The 18,072-nt window shown below is 38.4% G+C and overlaps 1 protein-coding gene across 1 annotated transcript; it reads right to left on the reverse strand.

The window, feature by feature from the left end:
* Positions 1-22: 22 nt before the first annotated feature.
* On the reverse strand, positions 23-16,780 carry LOC134741662 (recombination repair protein 1). Its single transcript, XM_063674524.1, has 6 exons — positions 16,605-16,780; positions 9,136-9,973; positions 8,437-8,595; positions 6,621-7,199; positions 4,294-4,474; positions 23-443 (listed from the first exon to the last, which is right to left on the reverse strand). The coding sequence occupies exons 1-6, from the start codon at positions 16,629-16,631 to the stop codon at positions 302-304; spliced, it is 1,926 nt and encodes a 641-aa protein (XP_063530594.1). The 5' UTR covers positions 16,632-16,780; the 3' UTR covers positions 23-301.
* Positions 16,781-18,072: the final 1,292 nt, after the last annotated feature.

Genomic DNA, 18,072 nt, shown 5'->3' on the forward strand with positions numbered 1-18,072 from the left:
GGAGTAGCAAATACTTAATATATTTTATTTTTTATTCGCTACTTGCGAAATATCATTTTCTACACATTAAGGATTGCAATAAGTCCAAATTTGTGCGGCAAGGTAGGTTTATATTATTCAAATTCCGTTAAGTGGACGAAAACTAGCGCAATGACCCTAAGCCCTTTCGTTAATGGGATATCTGCTTAGCGTGTTAGTCGATAGTACTTCTTATAGCAAACTATGCTACTATTATCGTCTGGCTAACGGGACAGAGTAACAACAATAAAAGTTGATCCACCCACTTATATTGGAAGTAAATTTATTCCTTAGGTTTGTCAGCACTGGTGATGTGCAAGAAGAGAGTGATGGGGCAGTGGTCGCTGCCGTACACTTCGCTCCGTATGACGTTGTCGCACAGGGATGGTAGTAACCTTTCCGACAGCAAGAAGTAGTCCAGTCGCCTGAAAAAAAAATTCAATAACTATAATGCTTTTAACCTGCAATAAGCTCCACCAATTCCGCCATCAGGTACTTGATAAGAAGTAGTAATAATCAGATGCTCAAAAACGGCAAGAACCTCGACGAATCTACTTCGACCTTTCGACCGTTGTGAAGTGCGCATTTGAAGATACCACTCTTGAATAGCGGTTTGCTTGCTGACGAGCTAAACAAACGATCTCTTCATTACCGTGCCAAAAAGTACCACTTCCATTTTGACTTCATCCAAGGTGCTCAAAAAGATAACTTCGGATTTGGATAGGTTGTATGTATGTAATGGGTGTCCTAAAAAGGACGCAAGATTTGAAATTGATGAACACACATTTTTTTTTTCGTTATAATACATTTGTATATAAAATCTTGAAATACATAAAATTGGGTTATTTGTGGAATAATACGTCAGGCAAATGTCCTCCTAGGCTTTGCTGGCACATACGCACTCTTTTGTCAAAATTTTCTATGACCATTTTGCATAGATGCGGCTGAATTTCTCCGATGCAGCGTCGAATTTCCTCTTTTAAAGCATGATTGGTTGTGGGCTTATTGGCATAGACTTAAGACTTAAAATAACCCTAAAAATAATTCTAAAGGCGTTAAATCGCAAGATCTAGGGGGTCAATTCTGATCACCGAATCGAGAGATCACACGACTAGGAATTTTCTAACCGTACCCGCCAAACTTTCATTACTTTTGAAATATTGTTCAATAATAAAAACGCGTTGATCTTTCGTATAACCCGCCATTTTTACAAACCCTAAACATTCCGCTGTCAAATATTTTTTTAGGGTTGCCACGTTGCCAGCACTAAAATACAAAAATGGCGGCAAATTGAAATCTCGCGTCCTTTTTGGGGCACCCGTTACGTATGTATAAACTCTTTATTGTACAAAACACAGAACACAAATATGGCACAGAAATAGGCAGTACAAAGGCGAACTTATCCCTTTAAGGAAGGAAGGAGGTTGTCGAAGGACGTCTTATAGCAAGGAGCAGGCTGGATTTCAAGTCCAGAAATAATGCGTGGACCAGGTCAACACTTTGTGTAAATGCACCTTTCTGGGATAGGCGGAGTGAATACATTTTGTATGAAATATAACGAGCTAAATTTACCTATCGATTTTTTTTATACTACACTCAAGAAAATTTTCAATATTTAGTTCGGGGAAACTGAATACAGACTTCAATCTATACTAGACTAGAGTTAGACCAAGATAAGTCTGCAACGATTTTGATAGCACACGCAGTGCAAGTGTTATTTATACGTCATAGTTTCGTAGAAGTTTGACGTTTAAAATAACGCACTGCGTGTGCTATCAAAATGGGGTTGGCCGGTCGAAATAATGATGGCGCCAGCATAGCTTGCCCTGTTGCCCTGTCAATCCCTAGAATTGTGTCAAATTTTTGTTTTTTTAATGCCCTGGATGCCAGCCCTTTAAGCCAAATCTCATAGAAAAAGGGGCAAGCTATGAAGGCGCCATCTCTGCAAACCTTTGACAGTTGCCAACCACATTGTTGCAGACTCATCTTGGTTGACTCAGACTCTAAAATATTAAGTGCCAAAAATAGAATAAAGGGGCCCACTGACTATCAGTCCGCCGGACGATGTTGGCCTGGCAGTTGTTCGGAACTGTCAAATTTTTGTTCTAACTGACAGGCCGATATCGTCCGGCGGACTGATAGTCAGTGGGCCCCTTTAGATAAAAAAAATAATTAAATTCTTTATTCAACGACCAACTAGGATCAATCAGTGTGAGTAATGCTTATGGGTAATCTTATACTACGGTTAGTAACAGCAAAATTAATTATATTATTATCAATTCCGTATTATATATTTATTTACAGATTTAAATATTTATAAGTTCCTGCGCACATGAATGAGGCAGCAGTTGTTCAAATAAACACCGTCAACCCTGTCTGCAACCATGGTCAGGATGCTGTTGGAGCTAGCCCGGACTCTGCGCACCAGGGAGGTTGCTCTCTTGCGCATAGTGGTGTAGAAGCAGTCTACCCGCGCCTCCGCGAACATCCCTGACGCGCTACAGAACCTAGGCAGCCCCATCAGCACCCTGTACGCGTTATTATATTGAACGCGCAGAGCGTTGTACCGTTTACGCGTATAGTCTGCCCACAGACTGCTGGTGTAGAAGCAAGTACAATAGGCTCTAAAGAGACTGAGCTTTACCTCCCTCGAGCAGTGAGCAAATCTGCGGGCTATCATATTCACTCTGACGGACAACGCTCTGCGCTCGCGCTCAATGTCGTCGTCGTCTTTTAGGTCGGATGTCACCACATGACCTAGATATTTAAATTTATCGACAACTTTTAGTGATTGGCCATATAGTTTAACAGGTGGAAACAGCGGTGGGCTTTTACCCTTAACCCTAAAGACGACACACTCGCTTTTCTTAGAATTATAAATTAGCCCATGGCTCGCTGCGTATCGCTCGCAAATGGAGATGAGCTTGGCAAGTCCACACGCCGAGGCGCTCAGCAACACCATGTCGTCAGCGTAGCTTAAATTATTAACGCTCACTCCATCTATATGGCAACCGACACGGGTGTTACTGAGCTCCTCCATAAGCGCGTTCATATAGAGGTTGAACAGCTTAGGCGAGGTCAACCCGCCCTGCCTCACACCGCACTCTAGTCCATACGGCTGTGAATATGTATCCGCACATCTGACCACATTGACCTGGTTATGGTACCAATATTTAAAAATACTACTAACCTCGGCCGGCATTTCCAGACTATCTAGCTTTTGCCACAAGATGTTATAATTAACCAGGTCAAATGCTTTAGATAGGTCTAGAAAACAAGCATAAACGGCTGTCAGCCTGTCCGTATAGTACCTAACTGTCTGCTTTAGCGCCAAAATAGCACTTTCACGATAGACCTGGTTTAAAACCAAACTGATTATCGTGTAAAGTTAAGCACTTGTCTAATTGTCGGTTCAGCAGACAGTCAAGCACTTTTGCGACTATTGTAGCGAGGGAAATAGGCCTATAGTTACATTTATCACTGACGTCGCCAGTTTTATTTTTCACAATTGGGACCACTACAGTTTTCATCATGTCTGCAGGCAAGTATGAGTGTTGTACACAAAAAGTATACAACATCGCAAGCACTCTATTTAGATGATGACCAGCATGATGCAGATGCTCCACACTGAGGCCATCGTGACCGGGAGACTTCCCTCGCGTTATCGAACTTATAGCGTTTTTTACATCTTTCGCTGTAAACCGAGTACACATCTCCCGCCCACTAAAGCCGCAGTGCGCAGCATCCGCCGCCTGCGATGGTCCCAAAGGTGACTTAACTGTAAAATGATCTCTAAATAGCTCTGCTATAGACCCATCGACGCTCACGGGCAGGCTTGTTTTACCGTTTAGCTGATTTGTAGACTTCCAAAACTAGCGAAAATCTCGATTAGAATGATGTTTCGCAATGATGTCCAATTTTAACTGCTCTTCGTGCTTCTGACACCATTTTAAACGAGAGCGAGATAAGCAAAGCGTAGATGTGGCCGTCAAAAGCAGACTTAAGCAGACCCGGTGGTAGACTATCGTTGTTGAAGCGGATGCATTGAGAAGACTGAGTGTACTCGAGTACTTACGTGATTGAACGGGATGGCGTCGCTCTGCCATACCGCCATAAAGGTTCAACTAGATAGTTGTCCTACGAGATTGACCCATGGGACAACCCGTGCACCACAGTAGCACTAGCACCTATCTTTTTTCGATTTAAAAGGACAATATAGTACATTATACTACATTCATCAACGCATCTCAGTTTTAAATCCTCAACGTTACTTACCATCCAACATTCTTCGCCCTGGCGTTCGACATATAGGTCCAGAAGGTGTAGGCGCCCGTGTCGTCAGGCCGGAGATGTCGATATGAGTCGACGAAGCCGTCGCCGAGCAGGTCGGTCATGCCGGCGCGCTCCTCCGGCGTAAACCCGGCATTCCTCTTGTTTGCCTTGGGATTCGCGAGATCTGAAACCGGTAACTAAATAGTTAAGTTTGAATGTGCACAGCTCAACCAGATGGCGCTGCAGTAAAATAAGTGCAGGTAAAATTTTGAGATCGAATTCCAAGTTAAAAAGGGGTTAAAAGTTTGTAGGGGTCCTAATTTTATTTTAAGGTAGGTACTTGAAACTTCGTAGAAAGATATTTAATTAAAAGAGAAGAAAACTAATTTCAGTATTTTTTTCAAAAATTCATCCCCCAAAAATGGGGTTGTAAGTTTGTATGGAAATCAAACATTTTTGGAGTACGGGACTTCAATCTTTGTATAAAGGCATATTATTAGAATACCTACAAGAAAACAAAATTTAAGCGTTTTTAAATATTCATCCCCTAAAAGGGTTAAAAAGGGGTTGAAAGTTTGAATCCATTACAAGTGCTTTTTTAGATAGGCATTGTTTAAGATTACAAAAAAAAGTTATTCCAACGTTCTTAAAAATTCAACCCCTAAGGGGGTTAAAAAGGGGATGTAAGTTTATATGTGGTACAAGTTTTATTTTAAGCTAGAAACTTGAAACTTGGTAAAAGGGCATTATATTAAAAGAGACGAAAACTGATTTCACCGTCACGTTTTTGAAAAGTTTGCATCGGGAGCGAAATTTTTTTTTAAATAGTGCACTAGAAAATCTTCTAGGAGGGTTGAGAGAGATTATATCGAGAACATTTTTTTTCGGTCAGGGGCTTGAAACTTCATAGTTTGTGAAAGACAAATTTCATGCGTTGTATAATTATTAACAAATGATTAACCGTCCCTACTGATATCTTTTGCTGCTGATATGTTCTATGCTCATGTAAAATATATATAACCACCAACCACGCGTACGAAGTCGCGGGCAACAGCTAGTCCTTATATATACATATTTTTTTTAATATTTTTATTAAAGATGGCAGTAAATTAACTGTGACTACAAAATCTACTATGAAAATAAACCTTTATACACTACCTTTATACACTATCTTTGTTAGTAGTGAACAATTGGAAGTTTTTAGGGTTCCGTACCCAAAGGGTAAAAACGGGACCCTATTACTAAGACTCCTCTGTCCGTCTGTCTGTCTTTCACCAGGCTGTATCTCATCAACCGTGAGAGCTAGACAGCTGAAATTTTCACAGATGATGTATTTCTGTTGCCGCTATCACAACAAATACTAAAAAGTACGGAACCCTCGGTGGGCGAGTCCGACTCGCACTTGTCCGGTTTTTAAGAGGCCGATGTCGATTTTGGAGCAAAAATGTAAAATTGATAGATTTAGTCGTTGAAATTATACACGTTTTGTTACGTAATCACTAAATAACAAGTATTGATTTCTATTAGCACGTCTTCTTATCTTGCCTTTTAATAATGAGGTCGCGAGCGTGCGCCACCGGTAATATATGAAAGAAGGGGCAGTTTTTAAAAAATCATCAAAAAATTATGGTGGTAAATTATACAAAACTGATGTATAAGAATAGTTTCAGCAAATGTTGTAGATTGTTTAAGTATCAAAATTACGTTGAAATTAAGTCGATTTTCAGAGAAATTGTCACTTGTTTTGAAGTAATTTCTGGAGAAAATTTAATTCGTTTAACTTTCATTTCCTTGAACTCTAAGTCATATAACAAAAATGTAATCTAATAAAGGTCAAGTACAGAATACGTGTAATACAAATTACCATTTTTAGCAGTCCAAATTTTAGGAAATTTACAAATAAGAGACAAAATCAGTGCTTTACGCGCGTTTGCCTAAACGTCCATCAGAAAAAAAATGATTACTAATTTAGTGAGTCTGTTTTTTAAAAAAATGATCTGATAAAAGGCAAGATAAGAAGACGTGCTAATAGAAACCAGTACTTGTTATTTCAATTAGGTAACAAAAGGTGTACAATTTCGCCGACTAATTCTATAAATTTTACATTTTTGCGACTAAAACCGACACCGGCCTCTTAACCCCATTACAAAGAGATTTTGAAGTTCGGACAACATTTTGATTTTCGAGACAAGATCAATATGCAGTTGCAAACTGCAAAAGATTTACTGAGAGCCTAACTAAACTATAGCCCTAGTCTCCTTTCGACTTTATCAGCAGACCCGAGGGTCATTTTAAAGTCTAAAATCATACAATTGATGTAAGTTACTTACCAATTTCATTGTGTGCAACGTTCATGTCACCGCAAATGATGACAGGTTTTTTCTTGTTAAGCGCTTTAACATACTTGCGGAACTCATCGTTCCACTGCAGTCTCTTGGGTAACGTGACTAGTTTCCGGCCCGCGTTGGGCACGTACGTGCAGATGAGGTAGAACTGTTCGTACTCGGCTGTGATCATGCGCCCATTGGCGTTCAATTCTTCATTACCCAGTCCGTATTGAACGCTTATAGCCAGCTTCGTTGTGTAGATCCCAACCCCCGCGTAGCCTTCCGTGTCACTCCCCTGCCAATAGGCGTGATATCCTGGCAAATTAGCTATCTCATCTGGGAGCTTGTCTTTAGCACACTTTGTCTCTTGTAGACACAGTATATCGGGCTTCTCGTATTTTATGTAGTCGAGACCCCCTTTATTCAACCAAGCTCGTATTCCGTCGACGTTCCAGCTGGATATTTTTAGATTCCACTCTTTACCTTGCAGGGTCTCTGATTTATTCGAAAAATCTATATCCTCATAATTAGTGGAGGATTTGTTTTTGAGTGGGGCTTTACTTTTTTTGTCTTCGGACGATACTGTAAAATGAAATCTAGGTAAAGTGTTTTTCAGCAAAAAAAAATTCTGTTTGTCAAGTGGTTGGCAGTCAAGATAGGGGTCATCCATTAATTACATCACACGTTTAGGGGGGGGGGGGGGAGACAAGTTTTTGGAACGATAATCGTTTCATTTTCTTTCCGAATCTGTTTTGGCTTTGGGTTATAAAATTACTAATATTTCTTTTGTCAAAAATATTTTAATAAAATATTAATAATACTTAATTCGATTTGCCGATTTCATTGAAAAATGTGACGTCACACCAGGGGGAGGGGTTTGTCAAATGTGACCAAGTGTGACAAGGAGCCCCCTCCTCAAAAAACCTCGAAATTCGTGTGACGTAATTAATGGATGAACCCTTATAAATAACTCCTAATCCTTATAATGGTCTGCGGGTTCTAATTTTATTCTACATTCCATCCCATCATATTGTTTTTTGTTAAATTCGGGTACCCAAATATTAAGCGTAGAATTAATTTAAGTGGAAAGTTACTGTCTTGGGTGAGACTTGAACTCACGGCCTCTTGATCGATACTTCAGCGCTCTGCCAAATGAGCTACCAAGACCTCATCCATAGCCAGCGAATCTTTCCACCATAGGGGACCCTAGCGACATCTATCGTAAGAGGGTTACACTTCTTAAATGGCTACCGGAGTTCCTAAGTCATATTGGAAATTCACCAGTTTCGCAAGGGAATCGCCGGGTGGTTGCGTTGTGCTTGCACGATGATCTTGCCGATGATACTATCAACGATCATCGCCGATAGGGTACAGGAGGCATTAAGCAGTGTATCGTGTCATTTAGCCGCTTACTGTATGAGTAGTAGGTAATAATAAGTGTTATCTAAGTAAACCAAATATACCATGTTTAATACTTGCCAACCATAAACCATATTTATACAAGATGCATATTATAAAGATCTAAGTAGACCCCCGGGGACCGCTTCTTTGGTTAGTAATATAAATAAAGCTACAGGCCTTAATTATTGTAAGTTATTATAACTTTATATAGGTAGAAAAGCTTTCCTTATGTCATTCTCGTAGTTTTTGTCATTTCAATCCAATAGTTATTTTTAAAGAAAAGGGGATGATAGATAAATAAAAGCATTCAAAATAATAATATTTGAAAACCATTTATTAATAAAACATGTTTCAGAGTAATATTAAACACAGAATAATGTAATTGGACATAATTAACAACATAGCGGTATTTAGTTACCCTTTTCGTCGGCGGCCTTGCGACGTCGTTTGTTGGCCGTGTCGCCGGCCTCGGTGGCCTCCTCGGCCTCGGCGGGGGCTTCCTTCTTCTGGCCGCGTTTGCCCTTTGCAGGTTTTGGCTCGGCGGCTGCTTCTTCAGCCACCTCAGCTTTCACATCATCTGACATAAAAATATTCATGTTATAACGCAATTAATTTTTAGACAAATTTTCAATGATCTGTGATAAAAGGCTATAGAAATGTCCAATTAGAATATAATGTTAATGAAAATGTCATTTATTTTATGTGACAATGCTTGACTTTTGCAAGCATAGACAAAGCATTTCATTGTGTACTCAGCCCGTCTAAGCTAACTTTGCACCAACTTGAACAAAACAAAGTGAGACACTCATGATAAACATCATATTTTCATAGAAATGTGACATTAATGATGATATTGCCTCACTTGGTCATTGCAAATGCCATGCAGTTAGCTTTGTCCAGCTCTATGCCTATCAAATCTAATGAAAATGCTGTGAAATAAAATAGAAGTACATGTCTTTCTGAAGTTTGTTAGCTTATATGGCTCTGGGTTCTATGTAGCTGCGATTACTAAGGAGTTATTCAAAAAAGAGTGCTTTGTATGCCAATAACTACAGCTATATTTATTATTGCGTCACTTTGGTGCTAAATAGAAAATACCAATAAATATAGAAATTACCTTTTTCATCTTTTTTTGTAACTTTTCTTTTTTTAGAAGCAGGTTCTGGTTTAGTCCCCTCATCTTCATTTTCTGTTATTGCTGTCTTTTTTGCGTTATTTTTTCTGCCTTTAGGTTCTTTTTTCTTAGGTTCATCAGCAGGTTTGTCTTCAACATCCTGCTCACCTTGCTCATTTTCTGGAGTGTTTTCTTTAGCAGGTTTTGTCTGTCCTCTCTTTCTTCCTTCTTTTTTGGGGGACTCCTTGATCTCGTCATCTGGTTCACCCTTTTCCTGTGTTTCAGATTCCTTGTTCGTTTTTTGTGCACCTTTGCGGCCTTTGCTCTTGGCTGCGGGCTTGACTAGATCTTCATTTCCTTCTTCTTTATCTTCGTTTTCAGTCTCTTGCTTTGTGTCTTTTTTACCTCTTGCTGACTTTGGTTCCGCTTTGGGTTTGCTAGCCGCCTCTTTTTTTGCTGGCTTCTTTTTTCCCCTTCCTCCAGATGCAGGCACTTCTTCTGCTGGCCCATTACTCTCTGATTGTGCTTCAGGTTCATTGTTAGAGTGAGAAGTTTTATCCTCATCAGCATCTACACCATTACTTTCTTCTGGAGTGTCAGTCTTCTTCTTTCTACCCTTTTTAGCCGGAGGGGCTTTTTCTTCTGTTACTCCATTTGTTTCCTCTTGTCCGTTGGATTCAACCTCACCCTTTTTGACTCGTTTGGTTTTCTTATCTATGACAGGAACATCACCCACCACCTCAGTTTCTACAACATCAGTCTCTGGCTCTTCCACAGTTTTTGTTTTTCCTCTGCCTTTTTTAGGTACTTCATTTTCTGCAATTTTTGTGTTTGATGTTTTCTGCAAAAAAAAAAAATTATGTTTATCAGTGTAGCTATAATTATTATTATTTAATGACCTGTTATTTTGTATAAGATAATATACGAGTGACATACTGAATGCTATACCCACTCAATTAAAATTTTATTTAAAATTAAAATATAGAATTAAATCATATATTTCTAGAGTATTGTATGTTTTATTCTAAATAAAAGCAGATGTTAAATTGTAGATATGCTGATTTGGGGGTACATTTAAGATCATACAAAGGGACGGAAGAAAACTTTCAGTGTAAATAAATAAGTTTTTGCCAAAAATTTAATTTTTGGTACAAGCTTTATCGCTAACCATTACTTTTCTTTCCACAGGCAACTAAAACTCATAGAGACAATTCTAAAAACCCCAAACACAATTAGGTTTCTTTGTTTTATCACAGCAAGTTCCTATGGCCACCTCCTGTCTCCATCATCAGATCAGCTGGATGGTACCATAATATTGCATTGTCACCCAACTTACATATGTATGCAAATTTTCAGCTTCATTGGAAGTCGCGAAGTGTGTCAAATTTAACTTGCAAGATTTGACCCGTACAATCAGTACATACATACAAACACAGGTACATTGCAAGTTAATAAAACGCTTGTAAAATAAAAAATGTTCAGGTCAATTTTACACAAATTGACTAAATAATTTGGGTCTACCTCTACATTCCTAACAACTTTTGTCCTAAAATCACTTGCCCCGACAGTTTTGTCTTACCGGGTTATTAACCTAATGATCAATTATCATACATAACAATTACTTGCCATAGTGTAATGGAAGCCCTACTTTTAATTTGTCCTAAGCATTGTTACCATAATGATCAAAAATCCTAATTTTCTTTACCAGAACATTGGTTTTCATAAAAACTTTTGTTCTAAATTATTTTACCATAACTTTTTCTTCCTAATATGTATAGCCCTAATGTTCAATAGCCATAATGATTATCATAACAATCCACTAGTCTAATTTTGTGTGCCAAATTGTGGCCTGGCCCATTCTATATTTCCATATTCAATTTGATTTATATTCATGAAATAAAACTATGAAAACGGATTATATCGCGTATATTGAATTTATAATACATCCCGACGTTTCGAACTCTTTACAGCGTTCGTGGTCAACGGGTGACTGAGGAAAAATTACAAAGTGCAAAAATACCCACATACTAAAATAATGAACAATCATAGACTACAAACTTTAAGGCTGCTTGTACATGCAAAATGGGTTCATAAGGCTAGTTACACACTATAATTATTTTTCAAGTAAAGATATATATATATACGCGATAAAAACGCGATAAGCGATTTATATTCTTGAAAAAAAAAAAACCTTATTATCAATCACAACACAAATGGATACAGAAAGTATATTTGCTTCTTAAAGTAACTTAACTGCAACTCTGACGAAAACGAATTGTTGCCAGAAGCATAGGTTAGGTTAGAACTGCGACCCCACGAAAACGAGTTGTTGCCAGAAGGTAAAGTTAGAACTTAGAACTGCGAACCCCACGAAAACGAATGGTTGCCAGAAGCGCAGTCCTAAGACTGCAACCCCCTACAAAAACGAATTTACCCATACAGAGATTAAAACAAATTAGGATAATCAAAATTAGGAAAAAATCGTTAGACTAAATGTGGTACCTTATTGTCGATGGCGCTTACGCCATTATAAACGATACTCCGATATAAATACAATGCCGCGCGACGCTGTGCGGCGTATGCGCCGTCGACAATAAGGTCACTTTTCATAGAAAATGCCCCAAATTATACGAGTAGGACATATAATAATAATAATATAAGCCTTTTATTCAGACATATTTTGTTTTTACAAATTTTACATTTTAAAAGTTTATATTGTACATATCTTATCTAAACATAGTTTTACATATAATTTATCGAACCAGACAACATCGGTTTGGTCTGTGTGCCGTTTGGCAAAGGCCTCTTCCATCCCTTTCCAATTTCCTCTATCTCGCGCCAGTCTGGTCCAGTGTCTCCCTGCGAATTTTACGATTTCGTCCTCCCACCTCATTTTTGGTGGTCCTTTTTTCCTTTTTCTATCTTTTAGGAACCACCATATAATTCTCTTACTCCATTTCTCTTTGCCCCTGATCATATGACCTGACCACCTCCATTTGAGTGTTTTAACTTTGATGGTTACGTCTTCCACACGTGTTTTAGATCTAATAACCTTGTTTCTGAATCTATCTTTCAATTTAATCATAATCATAATCATAATCATTTTATTGGTAAAGCTAATTTACATGTCAGTCTGGGTACAACTTAAAAAAATTACTGGAAATAAATAATCCTTACATAGTAAGCGCAATCACATTACATATCAGTTTAAACCAAAAAGATACAAGGTAATAATTTAATTATATAAATCTTACTTAATTATAAAAGTCAACACTTAATAGAAAGTAATCAAGTAGTTTTTACAATTATAATTCCTTGGTCATTATGAACTCGTCATAATTGTAGAACGGGCGCTCAATAAGCCATCTTTTTAGGCGGTGCTTAAAGCTGCTTGCATTAGGAGCCGCAGTTATATTTTTTGGTAGGTGGTTATATACCTTGGGGCCCGTCACAAGAGTCAGTTTCGAGGACTTGGCTAGCCTGCGGTTGATAGAAACGAGCTTATCTGCATTTCGAGTATTGCGACCATGTACCATGCCATTTGTTTTATACGTGTTAATATTTTCACGCACATACACTGCTATTTGCATAATTACAATAGCAGGTAACGTAAGTATGCCTAACTCTTTAAACAGGTGTTTAGCTGGTGTATCAATTGGTACTCGTGCAAGGATTCTGATGGCACGTTTTTGTAGGCGAAAAACCCTTTCCCACTCGGCACAGCGACCCCAGAGTTCAGCCCCATATTGCAAGAGAGAGTGGACGATAGCGAAGTAACACGTACGGGCAACCTCTGGAGTCACTGTCCTAGCTACTCGGCTTAGAGCGTAGCAGGCACTAGCTATTCTGTTGCACATCTTGTCGACGTGCCTATCCCATTTCAAACCCGAGTCAATTTCAAACCCTAGAAAGGTTGTGGTGGTGGTTTGGTCTAGCGATGTTCCATCAATCTGAACAGGGAGTGGTGTCATAGCACGGCCCGCTAAATTGAAATGAATGTAGTGAGTCTTTTTTAGGTTCAGTGCGAGGCCGTTTGTTTTGAACCACAGAGCAAGCTGCGCTGCAGTTTCGTTCAATGCCTGACGGACGCCATCTATGGTTGAAGCTGTTACAATAGCGGCAACATCATCAGCATACATAAGGACGTCCCCTGTTTTTATAGCGTCCGGCAGGTCATTTAGAAGCAGAGAGAATAGAAGGTTAGATACAGACGATCCCAGCGCAACGCCCATCTGTGCTCCCGATGGATCCGATCTCACCTTTCCTCCATCACCGACAACGACTTGCGATCTATTCTGAAGAAGGCTCCTAAATAGAGATAAGACAGAGCCCTGGATGCCGTAATACTGTAGCTTGCTCTCGAGCACAGCGTGGTCGGCGACATCAAACGCCTTTGAGAGATCGCAGCACAAGACGGCCACTTGCTTCTGATGCTCTCTGGCGGCCATTATGCGCCGAACCAGCTCGCGGGTCAGGGAGGTCGTGGATCTGCCCGCGCGGTACGCATACTGCCTATCTGATAAGCTACCGGTGGAGATTAAAAAGCTAGTAAGACGAGTACTTAGGCCATTTTCGAAGACTTTCGCTATTGCTGGTATGATTGAGACTGGTCTATATGCGTCTATATCTCCTTTGCTACCCTTTCCTTTAAAAATAGGGGCTACTTTGCTTATTTTTAATGGTTCTGGGTATGTGCCTTCATTTATACAGCGCTTAAAAAGCTCCGCCATAGCAAAAGACAAAGGAATCGGCGCTAGCTTCAGTAGTATCATACTTATGCCATATACATCTTTAGAGGCTTTCGGTGGAATGTGGGAGGTTACCAAGCGATATACCTCATCCGCTGTAAAGGGGCGGAGAGTGAGCAAGCAATTTGAGGCAGGCCGAGCCTCGCGCAGCGCGCGCAGGGCGCCGGCGACGTCTGCGGTCGGCGCCCCGCACGCTGCTGCAGCGCTCAGAAACCTGCAATTCATTGCGTCGACTACCTGTTTCTTGCTGTCAAACATTGACCCGTCATCTTTGCGAATCACATCTGTAACATCTAATGTCGGACTGTTATACTTTCCACGTTCTTTATTTATAACACTCCACATCGCTTTAGCTGTGTTTGTACTAGATTTAATTATATTATTATGGTGACTAGATTTGCAACTTTTAACTATCTTATCATAGTGACCTTTCATGTCAAGTATAATATTATTCAGTAATTCATTATTTGGAAATTTATTTCTAAAGTCTAAAATGTCAAAAAATAAGGATTTATATAGTTTTACTTCTGTGGTAATCCAAGAGGAGTCATGCTTTATACTTGTCTTTCTTTTTCGCAAAGGAAAACAAATATCAAACTTACTGACTATAATGTTTATAATGGAGAGCGCAAGGTTTTTTGCATCACTGTTTTTTATAAGTATCTCATTCCAATCTACATTATTTATAGCTGCCGTAAAATTAGCTTGATTTAATTCGGAGAAGGATCTAACATATGTACTAGAGTTGTTAACAATACATTTATCCGGTAATCGTACTTCTCCTTTAATAGCGAGGTGGTCGCTGAGGTTAGTTGTCACAGGCTTAACGGTGACCGAACCTATCGGCAAATTTAAATACAAATGGTCAAGGCAGGTCGACGTCGTGGGAGTGATACGAGTAGGAAAGTCCACTACATTCTTTAGTCCATGAGAGCGAAGTATGTCTGACCATTTTTTTAAATCTGTACTAGCTACGCCTAAACAATTAATATTGAAGTCTCCTACGATTATACAATGTAGGTCTAATTCATTTATCTTATTGAGTACCCGTCCAAAGGCAATTAGGAAGTCATTTACGCTAATTAAATTCGTTCTATATATACATAATATCGTTAAGTCGTAATCAATTAGATCTATAGCAGAAATTTCACAGTCCCGTTCTATCGATAAGTTCACTAACTCCATATTCTCAACGCATTTAACATTATCTCGCGCATATAAACACGATCCACCGTGCAACACATTAACCCTACAAAAACAAGAAACTAGTTTGTAACCATCTATCTGTACACATTTCAACTTTGAAATTGGGAGCCAGTGTTCCGTGATCGCTAGGATGTCACACTTAATTTCATCTTGTAATAACACTTCCAGGCGAAGGGTTTTATGCTCCAATGCAGCAATATTTTGTTGGCATACAGTAATAGTTTGGTGCATTATCCCGTGTTTACGGCTGCTCGGTGCGGCTGTGACTGGCGGCCGGGTCAGGTGTTTAACTCCAATCATGCTTCTTTTCATGGACCTTTGACATACTTGTAGTTTTTTTAAGTTGCTCTTTGTTAGAGCCCAAGTTTGGCTGCCGTATGTTAAGACTGGTAAAAAGTAGGACAGTAGGACAGTAGGGTAGGACATTAGAATTAGGACAAATAAGTAATATGATAAATATCTATTATGGAACACAATATTAGTACAACTATTCAATATGTCAATTAAAATTAGGAAATTACCTATTAGGGCAAACCATTTTCTGCCTTTCCATGTTAGGGCTACCACAATTAGGTTGTATGAGCTTAAGGACAAATAATCATTATACCAAAAAGTATAAGGGGAAGCAGAAATAGGAAAAAAAAGCTATATGTTATGCCGCAGAATTATTGTGGTTAAGATTAAGGTTCATTTTGCATAAACATGCAAAAGCTTTATTAATAACAAAATTAAAGTACATCATTACTAATGATTTTTTATGCATAATAAAATTGTTCCCATATATTTGAGTTTAATGGCTATTGTATATAATACTTCATATGAATTTATCTGACTTCTATGCCAGATAGTTTAAATTAAGTGAGTGAGATACAGCCAGCACTAACTAATAAATAAGCTAACATTTCTATATAGAGCATGGGAACAACAAGGTGGTTTGTATATTGTATTTATAACAAACTAACTTTTCCTTCCTTCAAGTTTTAAATATAAAGCATAATCTGTATAACCTGTCTTAGTATAAAATATTGTTCCTAGCAATTAGATTCATTTAGTTATGATTCTGACTAAACGCACAAATTTAATAATGTTTTGATGAAGTAATGCGAATTTAACATTAGAACATTAGAAAGAACGCCCATAAACGTGAGACTCATACGAATTAAGAACAATGAAAACGAGTCGAGGATGACTCAATGCATCTCTTGTCAGTTGAGAGCAAAAGTTCAAATTTGTATTCATTTTTATGCATGCTTTGTCGTAAAAAGAGGCGCTAAGGGTGTTTATACCCAACACGCGGAAAAGTCGTTATCAGTTAAATTACTACAATAATTGAATGGGTCGGTAGACAAGAACGAATCAAAAAACTTCATCCTGCCATAAGGTTAAAAACCGGCACTTAAAGCACTGAAACTTTTACAGAAAACGAGCATTTCAATGATGGTCACTAACAAAGCGAACCAGTTTATAAAAGTGGAAGCCATCGCATCTACAGAATAAAAAACACTGCTATTACTGTACCTTGGCTTTTGCAGTCCTAGGTGCCATGTTATATTCTTAATTTATAATCAAGAAGCACTTTAATTTAACCGCTAAGCTGGTTGAAAAAAGAAAACGGCGGGACTTGCGCGTCTTGCCGAGGATGGATTTGGATGGCGGCCGGCGGGTGGCGGGCGAAATTTCCGGTAAAAATGACAGAAGGGTGATTACACCTAGTGATGTGCTGATGTGTGTTTAGGATTATCGATTCGAATTTGTTTAGAATGAGGGCTATCGTTTTTTTGCTCACCAGTTGGCGCCTCTGTTGATGGTGGTCCAAAATACCTCAGAATAATGACTAAAGCATAGAAGTCGGGCAAAAATAAAAGCCTGGTAAAAGGTATCGTATTCACAACACGCTATCACTTTTTGTCTATGAGTGAGTGAGACAACAATCCGCAAGTTCTTTCGTTTTTTTCAGTATTGTTATAAGATGAACTGAGGAAAATGTCAAATGGTTCTATGTGGTTCTATTATAATCCAGCCAAATAAAATATATGTTCGTTATTTCACAGGTAGGTGTCAACTGTAACAACTTGACATAGTCGTATTATTTTAGTTGAAATATTTCGGGAATTTCAGCGGTCATCTTTTTTTTTATCTTATTTATTTTATAAGCCATACTTCTTATGATTAAGTCGGCTTACAGCGGTCATCTTGGTTTATTTTAATTATATTGTTGCTATTCCTGAAAGATTCTTGGAAAACGTGCTGACTTTTTATTTGTAATGGTTTGAAGTTTCCTTTGTGATAATGTCTTGTGTGATCGAGGGCTGTAAATCGCAGGAAGAAAAGAAAATACGCACGAACTGATAACCTTTAATCGGTGAGTTTTGTTGTTCAATTTTGAAGAAATTAATTTATAGGACCTGACCCTAAACATTGAAATCGATATGTTGTTTATGTAATTATTACTTGCATTCAAGTTTATATAGATTTTTGCATATATTTTCGAACTTTTCTGCTAAGTATGAAAGGTTATATTTTTGGCATAGAGATACAAAAAACAAAATACAAAAATACAAAAATTCTTTATTTAATAAATTAGCACTACATAATGATTTAAAGGAATGGAGCCGCCCAGTAAGCATAAGAATGCCTGTGTCGGGAGACACCGCTCTTCCCTAACTATGTTTTTACATAGAAACAATAACACGACTAATACAATCAATTCTAAATTTAACATGCTAACTATAAACTATAACTATGTAAATAAAGTAACCTAAACTAAACAAACATATAGATTAATCTAACATTTTAGAATTAACATTTATATTACATTAGGAATTAAAAGAAACACAATTTAAAAAGTTACATGTAGATGTATGAAATAATATGAGCGTAAAGAGAGATCTTTTCTGTGTGTGTGTAAGAGCGTGTGTGGATGTGTGATGTGAGTGTAGGTGTGTACGTGCGTGTGTGCATGTGCGTGTGCATGTGTGTGCGTGCG

Source organism: Cydia strobilella, chromosome 5, assembly GCF_947568885.1.
Source record: "Cydia strobilella chromosome 5, ilCydStro3.1, whole genome shotgun sequence".
Classification (NCBI taxonomy): domain Eukaryota; kingdom Metazoa; phylum Arthropoda; class Insecta; order Lepidoptera; family Tortricidae; genus Cydia; species Cydia strobilella.

Bases quoted from the DNA above. Each gene is read 5' to 3' on its own strand.
- LOC134741662 (XM_063674524.1), bottom strand. From the start codon at position 16,631: ATGGCACCTAGGACTGCAAAAGCCAAG. The intron at 7,200-8,436 runs GTAACTAAATAC...TTCATTTTACAG, and splicing joins CAAGGCCGCCGACGAAAAGG to TATCGTCCGAAGACAAAAAA. The intron at 4,475-6,620 runs GTAAGTAACTTA...TACCGGTTTCAG, and splicing joins CGTTGCACACAATGAAATTG to ATCTCGCGAATCCCAAGGCA.